This window comes from Triticum aestivum, chromosome 3D, assembly GCF_018294505.1.
Source record: "Triticum aestivum cultivar Chinese Spring chromosome 3D, IWGSC CS RefSeq v2.1, whole genome shotgun sequence".
Classification (NCBI taxonomy): Eukaryota; Viridiplantae; Streptophyta; class Magnoliopsida; order Poales; family Poaceae; genus Triticum; species Triticum aestivum.
This window is the reverse complement of record NC_057802.1, coordinates 551438333-551464645: the sequence shown is the minus strand read 5'-3', so window position 1 is coordinate 551464645 and position 26313 is coordinate 551438333. Positions and strand designations below refer to the sequence as shown.

Genomic DNA, 26313 nt, shown 5'->3' with positions numbered 1-26313 from the left:
TGCAGCCGGGCGTCCCAACCCGCTTCATACGCTCGGACGGGCCGCCCAGTCATGAAATTTCAACCCAGAAGGACGCCTGACTCGACAGGCTGTCCCCACCGCAAGTTGCACCAAATTGACCTACCGGATTCATTTGCTCTGTTCTCTCTTCTTCATCCTCCTCGACGTCCGTCTCGCCGGTCCGCCGCCGCGCGCGCCCCGTAGCAGTTCCTAGCCTCTGCGCCGGCACCTCCAACATAGCAGTCGTCTCTCTTGTCCTTGTCGTCGGGGTCGTGTTTGCCGGCTCGGACCCCCACCACGGTACGTCCGGAAACTCTCTGGCTCCGCTTTGCACTCTATGTGTTCGATACATTGTTTGACCGGATTTTTTTGTGTTTTTGAAGGAAAACGATGAATTCTGATGCTTCGTCCGACGAGGAGTATGGGCCAACAGAGCTTGATCAAACGATTCAAGAAGAGTTCTTCGATTCCTCGGATTCAGACAAATAATTGGACACGATCATGCTCATGAGCATGCAAGACGAAATGGGCCGACGGGTGGAGCATATTCTCAACTTCAAGGGCTCAATCAAAGGGAGAAGAGTGATACATCGGGATTGGGTGTCTGGGGCACGGCTATTGCAGAAGGATTACTTTGCCCCGAACCCAACCTTATCGGATGGTCGATCCATGGTTTCATCGCTGCTTCCGCATGCGGAAACCATTGTTTTTGCACATTGTGGAGTGAGTGGAGGCACATGATGACTACTTCAAGCTCAAGAGGGATTGTTGCGGCCCACTTTCTTTCTCTGCTAAGCAGAAGTGCATGGCTGCTTTGAGGATGCTTGCACTTGGTACTGCTGAAGGAAATATTATTTATTTCCTTATATCATGATAAATGTTTATTATTCATGCTAGAATTGTATTAACCGGAAACATGATACATGTGTGAATACATAGACAAACAGAGTGTCACTAGTATGCCTCTACTTGACTAGCTCATTGATCAAAGATGTTTATGTTTCCTAGCCATGGACAAAGAGTTGTCATTTGATTAACGGGATCACATCATTAGGAGAATGATGTGATTGACTTGACCCATTCCGTTAGCTTAGCACTTGATCGTTTAGTATGTTGCTATTGCTTTCTTCATGACTTATACATGTTCCTATGACTATGAGATTATGCAACTCCCGTTTACCGGAGGAACACTTTGTGTGCTACCAAACGTCACAACGTAAATGGGTGATTATAAAGGTGCTCTACAGGTGTCTCCGAAGGTACTTGTTGGGTTGGCGTATTTCAAGATTAGGATGTGTCACTCCGATTGTCGGAGAGGTATCTCTGGGCCCACTCGGTAATGCACATCACTATAAGCCTTGCAAGCATTGCAGCTAATGAGTTAGTTGCGGGATGATGTATTACGGAACGAGTAAAGAGACTTGCCGGTAACGAGATTGAACTAGGTATTGAGATACCGACGATCGAATCTCGGGCAAGTAACATACCGATGACAAAGGGAACAACATATGTTGTTATGTGGTTTGACTGATAAAGATCTTCGTAGAATATATGGGAGCCAATATGAGCATCCAGGTTCCGCTATTGGTTATTGACCGGAGATGTGTCTCGGTCATTCTGCATAGTTCTCGAACCCGTAGGGTCCGCACGCTTAAAGTTCGATGACGGTTATATTATGAGTTTATATGTTTTGATGTACCGAAGATAGTTCGGAGTCCCGTATGTGATCACGTACATAACGAGGAGTCTTGAAATGGTCGAGACTTGAAGATTGATATATTGGACGACTATATTCGGACACCGGAATGGTTCCGGGGGTTATCGTATATATACCGGAGTACCGGGGGGTTACCGGAACCCCCCCGGAGGTTATTGGGCCTCATGGGCCGAAGTGGTGGAAGAGGAGAGGCGGCCAAGGGGCAGCCGCGCCCCCCCCCCCCCCACGTCCGAATTGGACAAGGAGGGGGGCGGCGCCCCCCCCCCCTTTCCTTTCCCCCTCTCTCTCCTTCCCTCTCCTCTCCTACTCCAACATGGAAGGGGGGAGTCCTACTCCTGCTGGGAGTAGGACTCCTCATGGGGCGCGCCAAGGGTGGCCGGCCCCCTCCCCCTCCTCCACTCCTTTATATACGGGGAGGGAGGCACCCCCTAGAGACACAACAATTGATCCCTTGGATCTCTCAGCCGTGTGCGGTGCCCCCCTCCACCATAATCCACCTCGATAATATCGTAGCGGTGCTTAGGCGAAGCCCTGCGTTGGTAGAACATCATCATCGTCACCACACCGTCGTGCTGACGGAACTCTCCCTCAAAGCTCGGCTGGATCGGAGTTCGAGGGACGTCATCGAGTTGAACGTGTGCTGAACTCGGAGGTGCCGTGCGTTCGGTACTTGATCGGTCGGATCGTGAAGACGTACGACTACATCAACCGCATTGTGCTAACGCTTCCGCTTTCGGTCTACGAGGGTACGTGGACACACTCTCCCCTCTCGTTGCTATGCATCACCATGATCTTGCGTGTGCGTAGGAAAATTTTGAAATTACTACGTTCCCCAACAGTGGCATCCGAGCCTGGTTTTATGCGTTGATGTTATATGCACGAGTAGAACACAAGTGAGTTGTGGGCGATACAAGTCATACTGCTTACCAGCATGTCACACTTTGGTTCGGCGGTATTGTTGGATGAAGCGGCCCGGACCGACATTACGTGTACGCTTACGCGAGACTGGTTTTACCACCGTGCTTTGCACACAGGTGACTAGCGGGTGTCAGTTTCTCCAACTTTAGTTGAACCGAGTGTGGCTACGCCCGGTCCTTGAGAAGGTTAAAACAACACTAACTTGACGATCTATCATTGTGGTTTTGATGCGTAGGTAAGGACGGTTCTTGCTTAGCCCGTAGCAGCCACGTTAAAATTTGCAACAACAAAGTGGAGGACGTATAACTTGTTTTTGCAGGGCATGTTGTGATGTGATATGGTCAAGGCATGATGCTATATTTTATTGTATGAGATGATCATGTTTTGTAACCGAGTTATTGGCAACTGGCAGGAGCCATATGGTTGTCGCTTTATTGTATGCAATGCAATCGCCCTGTAATTGCTTTACTTTATCACTAAGCGGTAGCGATAGTCGTAGAAGCAATAGTTGGCGAGACGACAACGATGCTACGATGGAGATCAACGTGTCGCGCCGGTGACGATGGTGATCATGACAGTGCTTCGGAGATGGAGATCACAAGCACAAGATGATGATGGCCATATCATATCACTTATATTGATTGCATGTGATGTTTATCTTTTATGCATCTTATTTTGCTTTGATTGACGGTAGCATTATAAGATGATCTCTCACTAAATTTCAAGATAAAAGTGTTCTCCCTGAGTATGCACCGTTGCCAAAGTTCGTCATGCCCAGACACCACGTGATGATCGGGTGTGATAAGCTCTACGTCCATCTACAACGGGTGCAAGCCAGTTTTGCACACGCAGAATACTCGGGTTAAACTTGACGAGCCTAGCATATGCAGATATGACCTCGGAACACTGAGACCGAAAGGTCGAGCGTGAATCATATACTAGATATGATCAACATAGTGATGTTCACCATTGAAAACTACTCCATTTCACGTGATGATCGGTTATGGTTTAGTTGATTTTGATCACCTGATCACTTAGATGATTAGAGGGATGTCTATCTAAGTGGGAGTTCTTAAGTAATATGATTAACTGAACTTAAATTTATCATGAACTTAGTACGTGATAGTATTTTGCATGTCTATGTTTGTTGTAGATAGATGGCTCGTGCTGTTGTTCCGTTGAATTTTAATGCGTTCCTTGAGAAAGCAAAGTTGAAAGATGATGGTAGCAATTACACGGACTGGGTCCGTAATTTGAGGATTATCCTCATTGCTGCACAGAAGAATTACGTCCTGGAAGCACCGCTAGGTGCCAAACCTGCTGCAGGAGCAACACCAGATGTTATGAACGTCTGGCAGAACAAAGCTGATGACTACTCGGTAGTTCAGTGTGCCATGCTTTACGGCTTAGAACCGGGACTTCAACGACGTTTTGAACGTCATGGAGCATATGAGATGTTCCAGGAGTTGAAGTTAATATTTTAAGCAAATGCCCGGATTGAGAGATGAAGTCTCCAATAAGTTCTATAGTTGCAAGATGGAGGAGAATAGTTATGTCAGTGAGCATATACTCATAATGTCTGGGTATAACAATCACTTGATTCAACTGGGAGTTAATCTTCCGGATGATAGCGTCATTGACAGAATCCTTCAATCACTGCCACCAAGCTACAAGAGCTTCGTGATGAACTATAACATGCAAGGGATGGATAAGACAATTCCCGAGCTCTTCGCAATGCTAAAGGCTGCGGAGGTAGAAATCAAGAAGGAGCATCAAGTGTTGATGGTTAATAAGACCACCAGTTTCAAGAAAAAGGGCAAAGGGAAGAAGAATGGGAACTTCAAGAAGAACAGCAAACAAGTTGCTGCTCAAGAGAAGAAACCCAAGTCTGGATCTAAGCCTGAGACTGAGTGCTTCTACTGCAAGCAGCCTGGTCACTAGAAGCGGAAATGCCCCAAGTATTTGGCGGATAAGAAGGATGGCAAGGTGAACAAAGGTATATGTGATATACATGTTATTGATGTGTACCTTACCAGAGCTCGTAGTAGCACCTGGGTATTTGATACTAGTTCTGTTGCTAATATTTGCAACTTGAAACAGGGACTACGGATTGAGCGAACACTGGCTAAGGACGAGGTGATGATGCGCATGGGAAATGGTTCCAAAGTCGATGTGATCGCCGTCGGCACGCTACCTCTACATCTACCTTCGGGATTAGTTTTAGACCTAAATAATTGTTATTTGGTGCCAGCGTTGAGCATGAACATTATATCTAGATCTTGTTTGATGCGAGAAGGTTATTCATTTAAATCTGAGAATAATGGTTGTTCTATTTATATGAGTAATATCTTTTATGGTCATGCACCCTTGTAGAGTGGTCTATTTTTTATGAATCTCGATAGTAGTGATACACATATTCATAATGTTGAAGCCAAAAGATGCAGAGTTGATAACGATAGTGCAACTTATTTGTGGCACTGTCGTTTGGGTCATATTGGTGTAAAGCGCATGAAGAAACTCCATACTTGGAATCACTTGATTATGAATCACTTGGTACTTGCGAACCATGCCTCATGGGCAAGATGACTAAAACGCCGTCCCCTCGATCGCCAGAATTTTATAGAGGATACGGGAGTCGTCTTGTGTTGTGGATCGGAAATCGTTGTTGCCGAGAAATAAACTGCATGACCGGGACTTCTCCGACGAACACTAGGCTGACGTCTTTTTATTTTTTTGAGCTAGGCTCGGACGTCTTCGTGCGGCGGCCGCTGACTCTGAGTGCCTAACGGGCTGCACACGAGTGGCTAGCGATGTTTTTCCTTTCTAAACGGGCCGCAAACATGAGTGGCTAGTGACTCTTTTTCCTTTCTAAACGGGCCGCAGGCAGACTAGGCATGGGAGAAAAGCCAAGGTAAAAAGCGAAAAAAGCCAGGGTAAGAGCATCTGCAGCCGGGCGTCCCAACCCGCTTCATACGCTCGGACGGGCCGCCCAGTCATGAGGATTATCCTCATTGCTGCACAGAAGAATTACGTCCTGGAAGCACCGCTAGGTGCCAAACCTGCTGCAGGAGCAACACCAGATGTTATGAACGTCTGGCAGAACAAAGCTGATGACTACTCGGTAGTTCAGTGTGCCATGCTTTACGGCTTAGAACCGGGACTTCAACGACGTTTTGAACGTCATGGAGCATATGAGATGTTCCAGGAGTTGAAGTTAATATTTTAAGCAAATGCCCGGATTGAGAGATATGAAGTCTCCAATAAGTTCTATAGTTGCAAGATGGAGGAGAATAGTTATGTCAGTGAGCATATACTCATAATGTCTGGGTATAACAATCACTTGATTCAACTGGGAGTTAATCTTCCGGATGATAGCGTCATTGACAGAATCCTTCAATCACTGCCACCAAGCTACAAGAGCTTCGTGATGAACTATAACATGCAAGGGATGGATAAGACAATTCCCGAGCTCTTCGCAATGCTAAAGGCTGCGGAGGTAGAAATCAAGAAGGAGCATCAAGTGTTGATGGTTAATAAGACCATCAGTTTCAAGAAAAAGGGCAAAGGGAAGAAGAATGGGAACTTCAAGAAGAACAGCAAACAAGTTGCTGCTCAAGAGAAGAAACCCAAGTCTGGATCTAAGCCTGAGACTGAGTGCTTCTACTGCAAGCAGCCTGGTCACTAGAAGCGGAAATGCCCCAAGTATTTGGCGGATAAGAAGGATGGCAAGATGAACAAAGGTATATGTGATATACATGTTATTGATGTGTACCTTACCAGAGCTCGTAGTAGCACCTGGGTATTTGATACTAGTTCTGTTGCTAATATTTGCAACTCGAAACAGGGACTATGGATTGAGCGAACACTGGCTAAGGACGAGGTGATGATGCGCATGGGAAATGGTTCCAAAGTCGATGTGATCGCCGTCGGCACGCTACCTCTACATCTACCTTCGGGATTAGTTTTAGACCTAAATAATTGTTATTTGGTGCCAGCGTTGAGCATGAACATTATATCTAGATCTTGTTTGATGCGAGAAGGTTATTCATTTAAATCTGAGAATAATGGTTGTTCTATTTATATGAGTAATATCTTTTATGGTCATGCACCCTTGTAGAGTGGTCTATTTTTTATGAATCTCGATAGTAGTGATACACATATTCATAATGTTGAAGCCAAAAGATGCAGAGTTGATAACGATAGTGCAACTTATTTGTGGCACTGTCGTTTGGGTCATATTGGTGTAAAGCGCATGAAGAAACTCCATACTTGGAATCACTTGATTATGAATCACTTGGTACTTGCGAACCATGCCTCATGGGCAAGATGACTAAAACGCCGTTCTCCGGAACTATGGAGCGAGCAACTGATTTGTTGGAGATCATACATACTGATGTATGTGGTCCAATGAATATTGAGGCTCGCGGCGGGTATCGTTATTTTCTCACATTCACAAAAGATTTAAGCAAATATGGGTATATCTACTTAATGAAGCATAACTCTGAAACATTTGAAAAGTTCAGAGAATTTAAGAGTGAAGTTGAAAATCATCGTAACAAGAAAATAAAGTTTCTACGATCTGATCGTGGAGGAGAATATTTGAGTTACGAGTTTGGTCTACATTTGAAACAATGCGGAATAGTTTCGCAACTCACGCCACCTGGAACACCACAGCGTAATGGTGTGTCCGAACGTCGTAATCGTACTTCACTAGATATGGTGCAATCTATGATGTCTCTTACTGATTTACCGCTATCGTTTTGGGGTTATGCTTTAGAGACGGCCGCATTCACGTTAAATAGGGCACCATCAAAATCCGTTGAGACGACGCCTTATGAACTATGGTTTGGCAAGAAACCAAAGTTGTCGTTTCTTAAAGTTTGGGGCTGCGATGCTTATGTGAAAAAACTTCAACCTGATAAGCTCGAACCCAAATCGGAGAAATGTGTCTTCATAGGATACCCAAAGGAAACTGTTGGGTACACCTTCTATCACAGATCCGAAGGCAAGACATTCGTTGCCAAGAATGGATCCTTTCTAGAGAAGGAATTTCTCTCGAAAGAAGTGACTGGGAGGAAAGTAGAACTTGATGAGGTAACAGTACCTGCTCCCTTATTGGAAGGAAGTTCATCGCAGAAACCGGTTCCTGTGACGTCTACACCAATTAGTGAGGAAGTTAATGATGATGATCATGAAACTTCAGATCAAGTTGTTACTGAACCTCGTAGGTCAACCAGAGTAAGATCCGCACCAGAGTGGTACGGAAATCCTGTTCTGGAGGTTATGTTACTAGACCATGACGAACCTACGAACTATGAAGAAGCGATGGTGAGCCCAGATTCCGCAAAATGGCTTGAGGCCATGAAATCTGAGATGGGATCCATGTATGAGAACAAAGTGTGGACTTTGGTTGACTTGCCCGATGATCGGCAAGCCATCGAGAATAAATGGATCTTCAAGAAGAAGACTGACGCTGACGGTAATGTTACTGTCTATAAAGCTCGACTTGTTGCAAAAGGTTTTTGACAAGTTCAAGGGATTGACTACGATGAGACCTTCTCACCCGTAGCGATGCTTAAGTCTGTCCGAATCATGTTAGCAATTGCCGCATTTTATGATTATGAAATTTGGCAAATGGATGTCAAAACTGCATTCCTGAATGGATTTCTAGAAGAAGAGTTGTATATGATGCAACCGGAAGGTTTTGTCGATCCAAAGGGAGCTAACAAAGTGTGCAAGCTCTAGCGATCCATTTATGGACTGGTGCAAGCCTCTCGGAGTTGGAATAAACGTTTTGATAGTGTGATCAAAGCATATGGTTTTATACAGACTTTTGGAGAAGCCTGTATTTACAAGAAAGTGAGTGGGAGCTCTGTAGCATTTCTGATATTATATGTGGATGACATATTGTTGATTGGAAATGATATAGAATTTCTGGATAGCATAAAGGGATATTTGAATAAGAGTTTTTCAATGAAGGACCTCGGTGAAGCTGCTTATATATTGGGCATCAAAATCTATAGAGATAGATCAAGACGCTTAATTGGACTTTCACAAAGCACATACCTTGACAAAGTTTTGAAGAAATTCAAAATGGATCACGCAAAGAAAGGGTTCTTGCCTGTGTTACAAGGTGTGAAGTTGAGTAAGATTCAATGCCCGACCAGTGCAGAAGATAAAGAGAAAATGAAAGATGTTCCCTATGCAAGCTTTGACACTGATCCGGACGATTCTAAATCACAAACCGGATACGTGTTTATATGGAAAGGTGGAGCTGTCAGTTGGTGCAGTTCTAAACAAAGCGTCGTAGCGGGATCTACATGTGAAGTGGAGTACATAGCTGCTTCAGAAGCAGCAGATGAAGGACTTCATATCCGATCTAGGTGTCATACCTAGTGCATCGGGTCCAATGAAATTTTTTTGTGACAATACTGGTGCAATTGCTTTGGCAAAGGAATCCAGATTTCACAAGAGAACCAAGCACATCAAGAGACGCTTCAACTCCATCCGGGATCAAGTCCAAGTGGGAGAAATAGAGATTTGCAAAATACATACGGATCTGAATGTTGCAGACCCGTTGACTAAGCCTCTTCCACGAGCAAAACATGATCAGCACCAAGGCTCCATGGGTGTTAGAATCATTACTGTGTAATCTAGATTATTGACTCTAGTGCAAGTGGGAGACTGAAGGAAATATGCCCTAGAGGCAATAATAAAGTTATTATTTATTTCCTTATATCATGATAAATGTTTATTATTCATGCTAGAATTGTATTAACCGGAAACATGATACATGTGTGAATACATAGACAAACAGAGTGTCACTAGTATGCCTCTACTTGACGAGCTCGTTGATCAAAGATGGTTATGTTTCCTAGCCATGGACAAAGAGTTGTCATTTGATTAACGGGATCACATCATTAGGAGAATGATGTGATTGACTTGACCCATTCCGTTAGCTTAGCACTTGATCGTTTAGTATGTTGCTATTGCTTTCTTCATGACTTATACATGTTCCTATGACTATGAGATTATGCAACTCCCGTTTACCGGAGGAACACTTTGTGTGCTACCAAATGTCACACCGTAAATGGGTGATTATAAAGGTGCTCTACAGGTGTCTCCGAAGGTACTTGTTGGATTGGCGTATTTCGAGATTAGAATTTGTCACTCCGATTGTTGGAGAGGTATCTCTGGGCCCACTCGGTAATGCACATCACTATAAGCCTTGCAAGCATTGCAGCTAATGAGTTAGTTGCGGGATGATGTATTACGGAACGAGTAAAGAGACTTGCCGGTAACGAGATTGAACTAGGTATTTAGATACCGACGATCGAATCTCGGGCAAGTAACATACTGCTGACAAAGGGAACAATGCATGTTGTTATGCGGTTTGACCGATAAAGATCTTCGTAGAATATGTGGGAGCCAATATGAGCATCCAGGTTCCGCTATTGGTTATTGACCGGAGATGTGTCTCGGTCATGTCTGCATAGTTCTCGAACCCGTAGGGTCCGCACGCTTAAAGTTCGATGACGGTTATATTATGAGTTTATGTGTTTTGATGTAGAAGGTAGTTCGGAGTCCCGAATGTGATCATGGACATAAAGAGGAGTCTCGAAATGGTCGAGACATGAAGATTGATATATTGGACGACTATATTCGGACACCGGAATGGTTCCGGGGGTTATCGGATATATACCGGAGTACCGGGGGTTTACCAGAACCCCCCCCCCCCCCGGGAGGTTATTGGGCCTCATGGGCCCAAGTGGTGGAAGAGGAGAGGCGGCCAAGGGGCAGCCGCGCCCCCCCCCCCCAAGTCCGAATTGGACAAGGAGGGGGCGGCGCCCCCTTTCCTTTCCCCCTCTCTCTCCTTCCCTCTCCTCTCCTACTCCAACATGGAAGGGGGGGAGTCCTACTCCCGGTGGGAGTAGGACTCCTCATGGGGCGCGCCAAGGGTGGCCGGCCCCCTCCTCCACTCCTTTATATACGGGGAGGGAGGCACCCCCTAGAGACATAACAATTGATGCCTTGGATCTCTTAGCCGTGTGCGGTGCCCCCCTCCACCATAATCCACCTCGATAATATCGTAGTGGTGCTTAGGCGAAGCCCTGCGTCGGTAGAACATCATCATCGTCACCACACCATCGTGCTGACGGAACTCTCCCTCAAAGCTCGGCTGGATCGAAGTTCAAGGGACGTCATCGAGTTGAACGTGTGCTGAACTCGGAGGTGCCGTGCGTTCGGTACTTGATCGGTCGGATCGTGAAGACGTACGACTACATCAACCGCGTTGTGCTAACGCTTCCGCTTTCGGTCTACGAGGGTACGTGGACACACTCTCCCCTCTCGTTGCTATGCATCACCATGATCTTGCATGTGCGTAGGAAAATTTGAAATTACTACGTTCCCCAACAACTGCCGCAAATGCCCTTGGTGAGATGATCAGGATAGGGGAGAGCATATGCCTGAAGACTACTGTCAAGTTTGCTTATGTCGTGGTGCAGGTGTTTGGAGCACAATATTTGATAGAACCAAATGCGCAGGACAGGTAAAGGTTGTTGTCTATTGGAGAGGCCAGAGAGTTTTCAAGAATGCTCAGACCAATTAATTGCATGCATTAGCAATAGAAGAACTGCCCCAAAGATTTGCAGGGAATGTATCAAGTTCACACCAAAGAGGCCACCATCATACTTGAAGCGATGGCATCACAAGACTTATGGATTTTGCATGCTTTCTTTGGAATACTGGGATCTCACAACGACATCAACGTGCTTCAACAATCTTCGGTGTTCAAGAGGCTTTGCAACGGGGAATCGCCGCCATGCAACTACACTGTCAACGACCGTGAGTACAACATGGGATACTATCTTGCAGACTGCATTTATCCTCAGTGGGCGACATTTGTGAAGACCATATTCGAACCATAGGTAAAAAAACAAAGCTACTTTGCAACAATGCAGGAAGTAGCTATGAAGGATGTGGAGAGGGCATTCGGAGTGCTTCAAGCTCGTTAGGGAATTGTTCGCGGAGTTGCAATGATGTGGAATTCCAAAACTTTCTGGCAGATCATGACATGTTGTGTTATTTTGCAAAATATGATTGTTGAGGATGAGGGTGACGGTGTAGCCCAAACCAATGATTTAGAAGCACCTGGAGAACAAGTTCAAATCCCGGAAGATCAAGATGCAGCACAGCTTATGAACTTTCTGCATATGCATCAGAATCTTCGAGATCATCAGATGCACGCGGAGCTACCCAATGATCTTGAGGAGCATATGTGGACCCAAAATGGAAACCAAAGAGCTAATGTTTAAGTTGTGCACTTAAACAATTTTTATGTAACAAGACCTATGTATTTTCAGTACCAACATTTGTTATTTACGTGCGACATTGACGTGTATGACCAACGTGCATGGATTTACATGGATTTAAGAATCCGTATTTGAGATATGTGGATGCCGGGAACAAGATATGAGGGGCCGGTGGGCACTATCCACGGACGCGACCGCGGACGTATAGGGAGCCGGATTTGCTAAATCCGACTGTAGATGCTCTAAATTGCTATATTTGATCGCTACAGTAGGCGCTTGCACGGGGGCCGATAGAGTTTTGCTTTTCCTTTTTCAACAACCATATGTCCGAAATCATTAATTAAGAAGTACTCCTTGCATAGAACACTCACATCCCTCAAGTTATGAGAAGTGTCAAACTGCATGTGCGTCATTTGTCGCAACATGAGAGTTCTTTTTTATAGATTCGTTTATCCAAAACGTTTTATCTCTTTAACCGTGCGTCCAAATCTTGAACCGTTTTCATTGTTGGATTAATCGGGTTTTTTATCTTCGAAACTAGATCTCATGTTGATAGGTTTCAATGAACTTTTTTTCATGAAAAGAACCAAACGAAAAAAATCCAAACTAGGAGCACGTTTTTTTCATTTCCGAGAGGCACAACGGTGCTTCTCGTGTAAACAAATATGTACCTCCACGAGAAGTAAATCTATGCCATTCACAGAAGAAAAAAAACACATTTTTCCCTTTTCGAGAGGTTCTTTTCCCAAAAGAAAATTTGTGCCTCCATGAGAAGTAAATATGTGCCTCTCGTGGAAGGAAACAAAAAACATTTTTTTTTCTTTTCCGAAGGCACGACCGTGCCTCTCGAGGAAACAAATCCATGACTTCACGAAAAGTAAATATGTGCCTCTCGGTGGAAGTAAATCCGTGCCTCCCGAGAAGTAAATATGTGCCTTTCGAGGAAGGAAACAAAAAACACATTTTTTTCCCTTTCCAAGAGACACGACCGTGCTTCTCGAGAAAACAAATCCGTGCCTTCATGATAAGTAAATCTGTGCCTCTCACAAAAGGGAAAAAATATGTTTTTTCTCTTTTCGAGAGGCACGACCATGACTCTCGAGTAAGCAAATCCGTGCATCCACGAGAAGTAAATTTATACCTCTCGTGGAAGGAAAGGCAAAAAACATGTTTTTGCCTTTCCGAGAGGTCGTGCCTCTCGAGGAAGCAAATTCATGTCTCCATCAGAAGTAAATTTGTGCCTCTCGCGGAAGGAAAAAAACAAGAAAATGCATTTTTTTTTTCTTTCTGAGAGGCACGACTGTACCTCTCGCGGAAGCAAATCCGTGCCTCCACAAGAAGTAAATCTATGCCTCTCATGGAAGGAAAAAAACTTTCTGAAAGGCACGACCATGCCTCCCGAGTAAGCAAATCCGTGCCTCACGAGAATTAAATACGTGTCTCTCGCGGAAGGAAAAAAATTGTCTTTTCCCTTTCCGAGAGGCACGACCGTGCCTCTCGATGAAGCAAATCCGTGCCTCCACGAGAAATAAATATGTGTCTCTCACGAAAAGAAAAATACAAGAAAATGTTTTTTTCTTTCCGAGAGGCCCGATCATGGCTCTCGCGGAAGCAAATCTGTGCCTCTACAAGAAGTAAAGCTACGCCTCTCGCAGAAGGAAAAAGAAAACACGTTTTTTCCCTTCTGCCTCCATGAGAAGTAAATCTGTGCTTCTCGCGGAAGAAAAAAAACATGATTTTTTCCCTGACCATGCCTCTCACGGAAGCAAATTCGTCCCTCCAGGAGAACTAAATCTAGAAAAGAAAAAACGACCGTGCCTCTCACAAAAGCAAATCCGTGCCTCCAGAAGAAGTAAATATAATCCTAAGAAAAACCGAGGAAAACCGAAAAGCCAAAAAACCAAAAAATATATATCTTAAAGCGCAAAAACGCGTACAGGAAAAAAATCTAAAGGGAGTGCCCATAGCACGACACATGGCGGTGGCTGAGAGCACACCAAGTGACGCGTTTCTAGCCCACCCAAATGGCTATTAGCTGAACAATACGAATACTCTAATCAATGGTTTATTTGTAAACCTATTAAAGACACCAAAAATGACTCCCTCGCAGCTTTGCTAGTTTGGCCAAAAAGAATGTTAAACCTGTGTTAGGTTCAGGCATACAACTACTCTGATCAGTGGCTACTAATATGCCGGTTCAGTTCATTTCTGTATTCTATCCAAACAGCGTCCAAACATGGGAATGAGGTCACACCTATATCCGCAGGAGAAAGTAAATCACGGGAGTAAAAAAACACCGGTGGAAAATAATATCGTGTGTTTTTAGTTTAAACCATCTGCATTATAAGATTGAAGCCTCACACGTGTTTTGTCGCCTTGTTGGATGACCAGTAGAACATGACTCTTAATCTATTTATTCTAGGAGAATGATAAGTTTTCGGCATAAACTGTACATACTTATAGTACTACACGTTGCACATACAGAAAAAAAATTATATACCTAAAATAAGGTCACGCACAACTCAGTGCATCTGACTATACAACTTACTGTTGAGCATGGTGTCCTGTATCGTCGACCTCACTCTGAGCACTAATGCCATTATTTTTCAGAAACCTGGAGTACCAGCGAGCAGAGAGCCTGGCTTCTCGTGGCCGCGCTTCGTCATCAAAGTCGACACGATACATGCCGAACCCTAACTTGTACCCTGCTAGGAACTCGAAGATGTCCAGGAAGTTCCACACGAAGTAACCTTTCACATTGGCTCCGTTTCTGTAGAGCAAAAACTGCACCATGGTAACTGAACTTTGAAGGTTTCACACAAATTTCTGGTGGAATTTGTTTGGACGGCTAACCTTAATGCATCCAGTGTGCTCCCTATGTAGCTCTTCAAGTATTCCACCCTGTCGGTGTCATCGAGAATGTCATTCGCGGATGCCTTGCCTGAAGAGAGATCATGGCCAAACTTCATCAGATTTACGGAATCGATTAATTTAGATGAACAACTGAATCAAAAGTTTGGAGATAGGTGTGGCCAGAAAGTAGATCAACTTGCCATTCTCTTGGACATAAATGGGGAGGCCCCCATAGGCTTCTGTCAGGTACTGCAGCACAAATTGCAATCCTTCTGGGTCGTCTGGATAAGCCGTTGGGGCGTACTGCACTCAAGAGAAAAAGTTGCATGACCCAGAATTCTCAGTTCAACTACTTCATGTCCAAAACAGCTGAAGCAATTGGCATCTTTGACAAACATAGTGGAAACGTTTACCTCGCTTGTTGCTGGGTCTGTTCTAGAACCTGCATCACGGAAGCATATATCCCGTAAGTATATGTTTCGGAAGCTTCGACAAACTAGTTGGTCAATATATATGTTTAGTGAATCAAATTCCCACTGAACTGATGAACAATGCAGCAATATGCCGATGCAGATACAAAATTTGCTTACCTCTCTGGTAAACTGACATGTCTGCTGCATAGTCACGAACACCTTCCTTTAAAGGGCGATCGTTCACATAGACAGAATAGTAATGATTTATTCCTATGAAATCGATAGCGCCCTTAACAAATTCAGATTGGGATTTTGTGAAGGATGGGAGGCGAGAACCAACATTCGTCTTCATCACTTGTGGGTAATCTCCAAACACCAAGGGTCCTAGTGTCCTACACAACAACACAAGCTGATTAGTTAGCTCCATGTTTGTTGCACATTCAGCTGCAGAATCCGGAAGCAAAGATAAGAGTCTAAATCACATACCAGCCAAACATGAAGTCTTGATATCTTTTAGTTGCTTCTAAATCCACAGTAGAGTTCGTCAAAGGATAAGTCCAAAATGAGTAAACGTTTATGCCAACAACTCCCTTTTGCACAGCCTACACCCGAGACAATTTTTGTGACCACACAAATTTTTGCGTATGAAATACATTGTGCTGAACTAAAATAAGTCTTTTTTTTTGTTTCTTTGAACCTTTAAAATAAGTCTGCTCGTGTAATTAATGAGATCCTATGTCAAAAAATTGGAAAATCTTATACAGAGAAATTGCAATCTTGAAGACACCGTAAAAATTGTAATGCTCGCAAATACTATTGTCTTTACTGGTTTGATAATACTGGTGTTTCTGAAATGAAATTAGATGAAGACATAAATCTTAATACTTTACTTGTTCGAAAAAAGTTGGAGAATGTGCTGGCAGAAAAGAGTTATTGTTAATTTGAGCACACGATAAACTCACTTGATATTGTTCTCTGTAAAGTCTTGTAGCTGATGCATGTGCCAGTATCATGTTATGAACTGCTATGTACGGCTCCACGGTTGAGTTCCCGGCGGTACATTTTGTTATTCCAAAAGGATCGGAACAACGTCCAGGTGCAAATATTCCACTATCGTAAGATCCGATTGGGCCGACATTAGGTTCGTCTATCGTGGTCCAGTACGAAACCCTGTCTCCAAACTCTCTGAAGCACACATCTGCAAATGCTGTGAAATCCTCCCTGCATTTTGCAGTGCCATCGGTGAGGAAATATCACTAGTAAAGTAGGAATAATCATTTTGACAACATTTTGCAGAGGGCACCTCCTTTATCCAATTTCTATAAAAAAAAGGTTGGTTATTCTCAGCTTTGGAGCAATTTCATCCACCAAGGAAAAGGCACAGGATCTTACACAATTCTAGGGCTTAACCATCCTCCATACTCATCTTCCAAAACTTGTGGGAAATCGAGATGGTAAAGCATGACATGGATTTGAATTCCTAACAAAACAAGAAGGCCGCAGTGGTTTAGATAGTGAAGCATTAAACAACAATAACCTTTAGCCAACTATGATAGATTTCACATCTTGTCATGTATAACTTTTGAAGATGAAATATCTTGTCAGTACAACATAATTTAGAGACTTCTACAAATACGCTTACCATGTTTCACTAGCTCATTTATGAGGTTATTGTAGTACTCTAACCCCTTTGGATTGACAGCCCCCCTCCCGTCTGCAAATTTCAGTTTTTTTTAAAACCAAAGATCAGTCATTATTATTGTAGAAACTAGAAACTATACCACAACGAGAAATATTGTGGAAAGCTTTTACTTGGAACAAGCCTTGACCAGGAGATGGAGAATCTGTAAGCCTCTAAGTTTGTGTCAGCCATGAGCTTGACGTCGTCCTAAAACATCAGGTGATGTCATTAGTGTAAGCCAAACAAACAACCCTGAATTTCCTTCCACAAATATGTTCAGATAATTCAACGAGAAACAAGAAGGATAACGTGTTATTCTCTCCTGGGATCAAAGAAAAAACGTAGAAGCAATTCAACCATGGTTTTTCTACGAGAGGGAGACAATGTAAACTATGACGGTGATTACCTTGTACTTGTGGTATTCAACCATGGTTTTTCTACGAGAGGGAGACAATGTAAACTATGACGGTGATTACCTTGTACTTGTGGTATTCAACCATGGTTTTTCTACGAGAGGGAGACAATGTAAACTATGACGGTGATTACCTTGTACTTGTGGTATCCTTCAGAAGCGATATCGCCCGTGCTTTTGTCTGGCATTTTCCCTATCAAACAAAAACAGGAAATTGTCAGAAAAAAAGGAAAAGAAAAAAGAAAACTTAATTTGCATCGTTCCCCAAGGCCTGCACAAAAACTCAAAAGTTCGTCAGTTACCAGCGTGAGTGAAGGTGTCCCAGATGCTTGGGCTCCTGCCATCCTCAGCCACGGCGCCCTCATACTGGGTAAAAAATCAGAGCAAAATGACCAGAGAAGCGGAGCAAGAGAAACCAACTAGTATACACACCAGTCACCAGCTGACCGAGAAGACAAATGCGCGGTTACCTGGTACGCGGAGGTGGCGGCGCCGAAGACGAAGTCCGGCGGGAAGTCGCTCCGCGTGAAGCCGAGAGCGGGAGGAGCCGCGGCGCCATGGGCGGCCGAGAGAAGCAGGAGGAGCAAGAGGGAGGATAAGGCCATGGCAGTGGCAGATACAGTACCGCACTTGCAAATCGCGACCACTAGGTACGTTACCTTTTATCCTTACTGTTCCAAGTGCATGGTCCACGCCTTGGTTTCTCCGAATCAAATGGGCGGTAGCCGGTGCTCTAATCATGCTTGGCCCGGCCCCTGCTTCGTCGGCCCCTGAATAGTACACGTCGTGCTCTGTTTGGTACTTGCGTCAGGTCCCTTTCTCGCTTTGTAGGAACACAAGAAATAAACGCACAACCGAACGATTTTGTAGACTAGCCTTTTGGAAAGCAGGGTGGCTGTTTTTCCACCGAAGATTAGTACTGCACGTAAATTCAGCGCAACACAGTCCACCAACCACAAATCGAGCTTCACATACAGTGCGACGGAAAACCACATGATGAGATGAGATACTTATGTGGTGATGACGGACCTGATGACGATATTGCCCAAGTCACCTCGCTAGAATTGCACAAAAACTGGCACCCCTTCCCCTTGTATTCGATTTCTTCTACCGAATTTCATCTCTGACCTTGTAAGTATAAATTATCTTGTCCTATATAGCTCTATATTTAAGGGGAAAAGTATATTTTTCCTCCTCAAACTCTCAGGAAAGTTTAGAAATCGTCCCATAACTAACCACCTAAACTCAGTCCCTCAACTATTTAAACCGCAACTCCAAAAGAAAAACTATTTAAACCGGGAGCCCCGCTTTGGTATAACCGGCTTACTAATAACCGTATAAAGCGCAATATGAACCTTTGGCAAATCGTACCCACTTTCGTATGTATGGTGGATCGCCTGCCAGAACATATATGTCGTACATTACACCCGCTTCTGTGCTGAGCTCGACCCATTTGCTTTTTGTCCTTTTCTTGAAAGATCAAAAATGGTGAGGAAAGTGGTATTCGATCATCCCCAATGCTCACTATTTCATTCGAACCACAGCAACCAACAGGGAAAGCTCAGTTGCTATGCTTTATTAGTAGTTCTTCTTGTTGTTGTTGTGCGACACAGCGCAGTGCCTTCCATGACTAGTTTTTCTTCTTCTTTCTTTTTTCCTCTTTCTCCATCTTTTTTCATTTTCTTTTTCCTTTTTCAAATTCGCAAACTCTTTTCAAAATCATCAACATGTCTTACATTCTTCAACTTTTCAGATTCGTGAATATTGTTTCAAATCCAAGAATATCTTTTTTAAAATTCATGAACATTTTCTTAAATTCGCAAACTTTTTCAAATCCTTGATTTTTTTCAAACGAATGAATGTTTTCAAATCTGCAAGCTCATTCAAATTTTTATGAACTTTTTAAGTATTTGTGATTTCTTTTTAATTTGTGTACAAATTGTGAAAACAGGGAAACATTATAAAATTTTGAACAAAATTTGGAAAAGCAAACATTTTTCTAGATTTCTGAACAATTTTTGAAAATGAGAACACCTTTTTAAACTTTGAACAAAATTTGACATTGCGAACATTTTTTCAAATTTACAATACTTTTTTTAATTGTTAAATTTTTTGAATTTTTCAACATTGATTAATGAGTATGAAAAAAATAGAAACCTGAACAAAACATGGCAATTCTGGAAATTTTGGAATTTTGTGAACGTTCATTAATAAAAATTTAAAAAAAATAAGAATTTCTGAACATTTTTAAAATAAGGATAATTTTTTAAACAATGGACAAAATTTGAAAAGGATGATATATTCCGAACATCTGAATATAATTTTGAAATTCCAAAAAAATTAAATTGATGAAAAATGGAAACAATAGACAGAAAAAAGAAAAGGTCAACGAAAACGAAAAACGAAAGAAAAAGAAACATAAAAAGTAAAATAGGAGAGAATATAAAAGGAAAAAATGAAAACAAAAGGAAAAAATGGTTCGGGTACCTCCTAGAAGGTTCCCAAAGTCGGGAACACTTTTTTGCATTTTTTTAGTGAAATTTGTTATTTGAAAATCTTCAAAAAATCAAATCGTGAATATTTTTTCAAAATCGCCGTAACATTTTTTCAAATCCGCGATGGCTTGGGTTGGCCGAACAGGCCCCCGAGTAGAGCTATGTCGTCGCCTAGTTGGGCCAAGGCCTAAGCGTTTTTTCTTTTTTATTATATTTCTTGTTTTCCTCTCTTTTTTCGTCAATTTATTTTTCTCCTTTTTGAAATTTGTTGTTGTTTCTGAAAAATGTTCAAAAAAATATATCGACAAGGCACCATGCCATGTTGTTTGAGTTTTCGACAAGCTTTGCATTTTCTGAAGTTTTCCCAGTGAAAAAAGACCGGTAAATGGCCGGACTTGTCGCAACGTGCAAACGGTGTCGGAGTTCATTCAAACCTGGCATGGATGCCTATCATGGGCATGCCTAGCCGCTTTTGAAAGTTGGGGTCATTTCAAGAATGTGCAAAGATAGACCATGTTCAACTGAGAGTGTCGGAGTAGGCCAGAAGGCTCCATCTGGGAGCACGTTGTTTCTCGACATCCTTGAAATAGCCCTATTTTTTCCATGGCCTTGTACGACCAATTCAAGGTACTATGCCAAGCTCTTTTGGTTTTTCTACGAATTTTGCATTTTCTGAAGTTTTCTCTGTCAAAAAGGTGGATACATGTCGGACGTGTTGGATTGATCTTAGATGAGATCACTGTATTGAAGATCAAAAAAGAGAGAGAAAGCCATCTAGCTACTGCTATGGACCCTCAAGTCATGTAGGAATTACTAACATATCATCATGGAGGCAGCAAGGTCGATCAAGATTGCCTCTCCAATGGTTTCCCCCTCCGGCAGAGTACCAAAAAAGACCTACAGATGGGATCGTGGAAGCACACAGACTTGCGGCGGCGAAATAATTGTTTTGGGTCTTGCGGTTGGGGTTTCTGGATTTTAGGGAATTTATAGCACTAGAATTAGGTCAAACAAAGTCATGTGGGTCCGAAAAGCTTGGGAGGTGCTTGTGGTGGCCTCATGTGTCTTCTGGTCCCCCCCCCCCAAACTTCTAGAGTCTCTTCTAGTCCAGAGAAAATCACCATAAAGTTTCTCGTGTTTGGATTTCATTTGGTATGGTTTTTCTGCAAAACAAAGAAAAAGGCAAAACTGAAACTGGCCCTGGGCACTGGATTAAGAGGTTAGTCCACAAAAATGATGTAAAATTACATATAAAGTATACACATTGGTAATATATTAGCATGAAACAATCAAAAATTATATATACGTTGGAGACGTATCAGCATGCCATATCTGTATTTGGTAAAGAGAAGATGTTTCTCTTTTTTTATCATAAGTTTCTCTATGGAAACTCTTTGATGGATACCTCTATAGTTTAGTAGGTACGAGTTGTATCAGGACATAATAAAGCATCCCTGATGGTACTCGAGTACTCATAGGGATAGTAATATGACTTGAGTTGAGCCAACAATTACATCATGGCGTCTAGCGATCATTAAAATATCTCCTTTCTCTTAGTAAGAGTGGAAACATTTTACTTCCCTGAATATGGAGTTTGTGGTGCATATGTCCACAAGGCACATGTCCTTTCGTCAGATTAACCCTCGTAGAAATCTACATATATATTTGAAGATTTCTAGTATGAAAACTTTATCAAATATAGAGAATGCATACTAATGAATATGTACCAAGGTGCTTGATACAATATATTGTGATACACAATATATGATGACAACAGTACTTATGTTGTTATTACAACATCACAAATGGACATAAATAAATAGATCACTAAGAAGATTGAGAGACTAGCTGAAGTCTCCAAATATATCGATTTAGGCATACTCGACCAAAATGCTCTCCGTGTGAGTAAGGTCCTCTGGCTGATGGAAAGTCGTGGTTTTGCTTGGTGCGAGAGGACCATCGTGCAAACAACTAGGGGATCGATTTCCCCTCCGCGGAGTACCGAAAAAGGCCTCCAGAGGGATCACGGAAGAATAGAGACTTGTGGCTGTGGAAAATTTCTCGTGCATCTTCTGGTCGTCACCCGAAGCTTTTAGAGTTTCTTTTGGTCTAGAAAAAATCATTAAAAAAATTCATCGTGTTTGGGCTTCGTTTGGTATGGATGTTCTGTAAAACCAAAAACATGCAGAAAACATAAACTGACACTAGGCACTAAGTTAATATGTTAGTCCATAAAAATAATAAAATGGCATATAAAGCATACAAGATTGATAATACATGAAAACATTAAAAAAAACTAGATACGAGTCAGAGACGTATCAGCGGCCATTGGATTTGTCCAAAAAATTTACTTTGGCCACCATACTCAAGAATAAATCGGGGGGGGGGGGGGGGGTGCATGGGTCAGTTGCATGCGATTTTTTTTGTTGCAAAAAGGTCACGTAGTATATGAAGCCGTGAAAATTTCCCTCCCCCCAAATCCCTAACCCCCTGCTCCAACGTTCGTCGACCACCTCCCAAACTGGCTCCCTGATGCTTCATCGTCATCACCCGGGGGAGGAGCAACCCGCTATGGCTTAAAAGGGAACGACATCCGACACCGTTAGTGGTCACCAGTGTTGGGGAACGTTGTAATTTCAAAAAAAATCCTACGCACACGCAAGAACATGGTGATGCATAGCAACAAGAGGGGAGAGTGTTGTCCACGTACCCTCGTAGACCGAAAGCGGAAGCGTTAGTACAACGCGGTTGATGTAGTCGTACGGCTTCACGATCCGACCGATCAAGTACCGAACACACGGCACCTCCAAGTTCAGCACACGTTCAGCTCGATGACGTCCCTCGAACTCTGATCCAGCCAAGCTTTGAGGGAGAGTTCTGTCAGCATGACGGCGTGGTGACTATGATGATGTTTTACCGACGCAGGGCTTCGCCTAAGCACCGCTACGATATTATCGAGGTGGATTATGGTGGAGGGGGCACCGCACACGGCTAAGAGATCAACAGATCAATTGTTGTGTCTATGGGGTGCCCCCCTCCTCCATATATAAAGGGGGGAGGAGGAGAGGGCCGGCCAAGGGGGTGGCGCGCCCTAGGAGGGGGAAACCTACTCCAAGTAGGTTTGCCCCTCCCTTTCCTAGTCCAAGAAGGAGGGGAAAGGCAAGGGGGGCGCCGCCCCCCTTCCTTGTCCTATTCGGACTCAAGGGGAGGGGGCGCGCCTCTTGCCCTGGCCGGCCCCTCTCTCTCTCTCCACTAGGGCCCAACAAGGCCCATTAGTTCCGGGTTCCGGTAACCCCCGGTACTCCGATAAATGTCCGAAACCTTCCAGAACATTTCCGGTGTCCAAACATAGTCGTCCAATATATCGATATTTACGTCTCGACCATTTCGCGACTCCTCGTCATGTCCGTGATCATATCCGGGACTCCGAACAACCTTCGGTACATCAAAACACATAAACTCATAATATAACTGTCATCGAACTTTAAGCGTGCGGACCCTACGGGTTCGAGAACTATATAGACATGACCGAGACACGTCTCCGGTCAATAACCAATAGCGGAACCTGGATGCTCATATTGGCTCCCATATATTCTACGAAGATCTTTATCGGTCAAACCGCATAACAACATACGTTGTTCCCTTTGTCATCGGTATGTTACTTGCCCGAGATTCGGTCGTCGGTATCTCAATACCTAGTCCAATCTCGTTACCGGCAAGTCTCTTTACTCGTTCCGTAATACATCATCCCGCAACTAACTCATTAGTTACAATGCTTGCAAGGCTTATAGTGATGTGCATTACCGAGTGGGCCCAGAGATACCTCTCCGACAATCGGAGTGACAAATCCTAATCTCGAAATACGACAACCCAACAAGTACCTTCGGAGACACCTGTAGAGCACCTTTATAATCACCCAGTTACATTGTGACATTTGGTAGCACACAAAGTGTTCCTCTGGTAAACGGGAGTTGCATAATCTCATAGTCACAGGAACATGTATAAGTCATGAAGAAAGCAATAGCAACATACTAAACGATCAAGTGCTAAGCTAACGGAATGGGTCAAGTCAATCACATCATTCTCCTATTGATGTGATCCCGTTAATCAAATGACAACTCATGTCTATGGCTAGGAAACATAACCATCTTTGATCAACGAGCTAGTCAAGTAGAGGCATACTAGTGACACTCTGTTTGTCTATGTATTCACACATGTATCAAGTTTCCGGTTAATACAATTCTAGCATGAATAATAAACATTTATCATGAAATAAGGAAATAAATAATAACTTTATTATTGCCTATAGGGCATATTTCCTTCAACCAGAGCCATGGAGTTTGAGGGAGGAAGTCATCGTTGTCATATCCCGCTTGGAGGAGGAGGCATGGGAGTCCAGGCAGTGGTACCATGTTTACCCACATCGTTTGTGCCTAAGTCAACCAAATCGGCAAGATCGGGTACAAGGACACAAGGCCCACCCAATTTCGAATTCTGAAAGACCCACTGAAGACACATTTCCACACACCCTCTGGCGGTGATAAACACACCAACGAAACAGGGGGGAAACGGAGAGAACATTAGTCCTAGACGTAGACAACGCCGCCGCCGTCTCGCCGCCCCAAACCAAACTTGGAGACCCCCTAATGAAAACCTAGAAAGAAAAACCACCCATGTTGTTGCATGACAGGTCCGTGTCTGATGTCGACCTCACCGCCCTCTAGGACCATGCACGACTCCTCTTCTCCGGTGAGGCTGAGTGAATCTAGAAGGTGTGGTGCGTTCATAGAACATAGGGAAACACTTTGTATCAGAAGTCTGATAGAAAGCTTTCGTCAGACGCGTCCGGCGTCGTTGATTCTATTCTAATCTCACGCTTCATATTTGTACAACACCACAACAGTCACTCAGTGTTTCGTGATAGACGTCACTCTCTTGTCTTTCTCAATTTTCCTCTGTAAGTATCACCATGCACCCAACTCTTTTAGGTTTGTTCGTTGCGCCTCAAGAGTGTCAATATTAATAAGGATGGGTGTTGGCTCCTCCCAACTGTGACGGGTTTGACAACCCCTGGTGCCATGACAACAATGAATCCCGTGGCTTTGCCTCGGTGCTATCGGCATTCACAAAAAAGGGCCATGGTCATTTCGGCCCTTTGGCATAGTTTTGTGGAGCGCGTGACATACAAGCCTGATGAACCCTGCTGCACGCGGATGACAACAGCCAGTGTGACTTCGTGTCATGGTTGTGTGTATCGTTTCATGCAGAGGCAGGAGGGTTGTCCTCCTTTTAAAAAAGAAAACTGTGACTTTGGCATCCATGACTAGAAAATTGATAAATGGGAAGATACATGCTTCTCTTACACTCCCGCTCAGAGCGTCATCATTGTGGGCCCACTTTTTTCATATTGCCCATACGCGCAGACATAATTGAGAAAAAATCGTTGACACAAATAGGTTCATAATCATCGAGAAAGAAGAGCATAATACTATTGTCCGCTCTGCAGGTAATAACATTTTTTACAATCACACAATACTATGTCTTTTTTCTTTTTGGAGTTCACAATACTATGTCCAACACGCAGGAAAAAAACACCAACCAACTCCCTTGCCTAGTTTTGATGTATGTGAACATGAAGAAGAGCACTTTTCCGATAGATCTCTCCTTCGATATTGCCTTTCTGTCAACACACTCAGCAGGCAGCCAGCAATACGTACGCGTAGAAAACGGATTAACGCCAGGTACCATCAGCCAGCCGCACTTGACCACTAACCACTACGAACTCGGATCTTAAGGCCGAGTCGATTCCCGTGTCTTGTAGGCTAAATATCCCTCCCTGAAATTCAGAGCCACCCCGCTCCATCGATCTGCTGCATCCTGCATCGATCACATCTCCTCCATCTGCCCGTTTCTGCCTATTCTACAAGGAATAGTCGTCCTTGATGGCCCTTGCTGCGGCGTCGCAGCTGCTAGTACCCGACGACATCCTGGCATGCGTTCTCCGCGGCCTCGCCGCGTCCCGTTGCGTCTGCAAAAGCTGGCGCACTGTCATCGACGACCGCCGCCTGCTGCGGGCAGACTTCCTCCCGCTCTCCCTCCATGGGATCTTCTTCATGGAGCAGCTCAATCCGACTCCCCCGAAATTCTTCGGAAGCGCATTGATACAGCGCAAGATCGCCGCCAAGCTTGACTACTTGGACACGGACCTTTTTGGTCATTTGTCTATCAAGGACCACTGCAACGGCCTACTCTTGCTCTGGGATCAACTCGTCGTTAATCCGGCGACACGGCAAGGGCGCGCCTGCCACCTCCCCCTCCCCGGTGCACCGGGATGGAGAGCTTAGGCGTCGACATGTGCCTTGCTTTTGACCCCACCGTCTCGCCGCACTATGAGGTGCTTCTCATTCCTTACGTTCCCCGCATGCTTGAGAGCACGACCATATTTTTTTTGAAGTGGCCAGCGTAGCTGGTTTTCATTTCATTTAGCAGGGAGAAGTTACAGAAGTTGAT

At 43.8% G+C, this 26313-nt stretch overlaps 1 protein-coding gene across 1 annotated transcript; it reads right to left on the bottom strand.

Annotated features, from left to right (window-relative positions):
- Positions 1-14251: 14251 nt before the first annotated feature.
- Positions 14252-18052, bottom strand: LOC123080426 (beta-glucosidase 5). Its single transcript, XM_044503352.1, has 13 exons — positions 17779-18052; positions 17611-17674; positions 17443-17501; positions 17028-17103; positions 16858-16929; positions 16608-16695; positions 16178-16436; positions 15702-15817; positions 15393-15607; positions 15216-15244; positions 15003-15105; positions 14803-14890; positions 14252-14719 (listed from the first exon to the last, which is right to left on the bottom strand). Exons 1-13 carry the CDS (start codon positions 17911-17913, stop codon positions 14494-14496), a joined length of 1530 nt encoding a protein of 509 aa, XP_044359287.1. The 5' UTR covers positions 17914-18052; the 3' UTR covers positions 14252-14493.
- Between the last annotated feature and the right edge of the window lie 8261 nt (positions 18053-26313).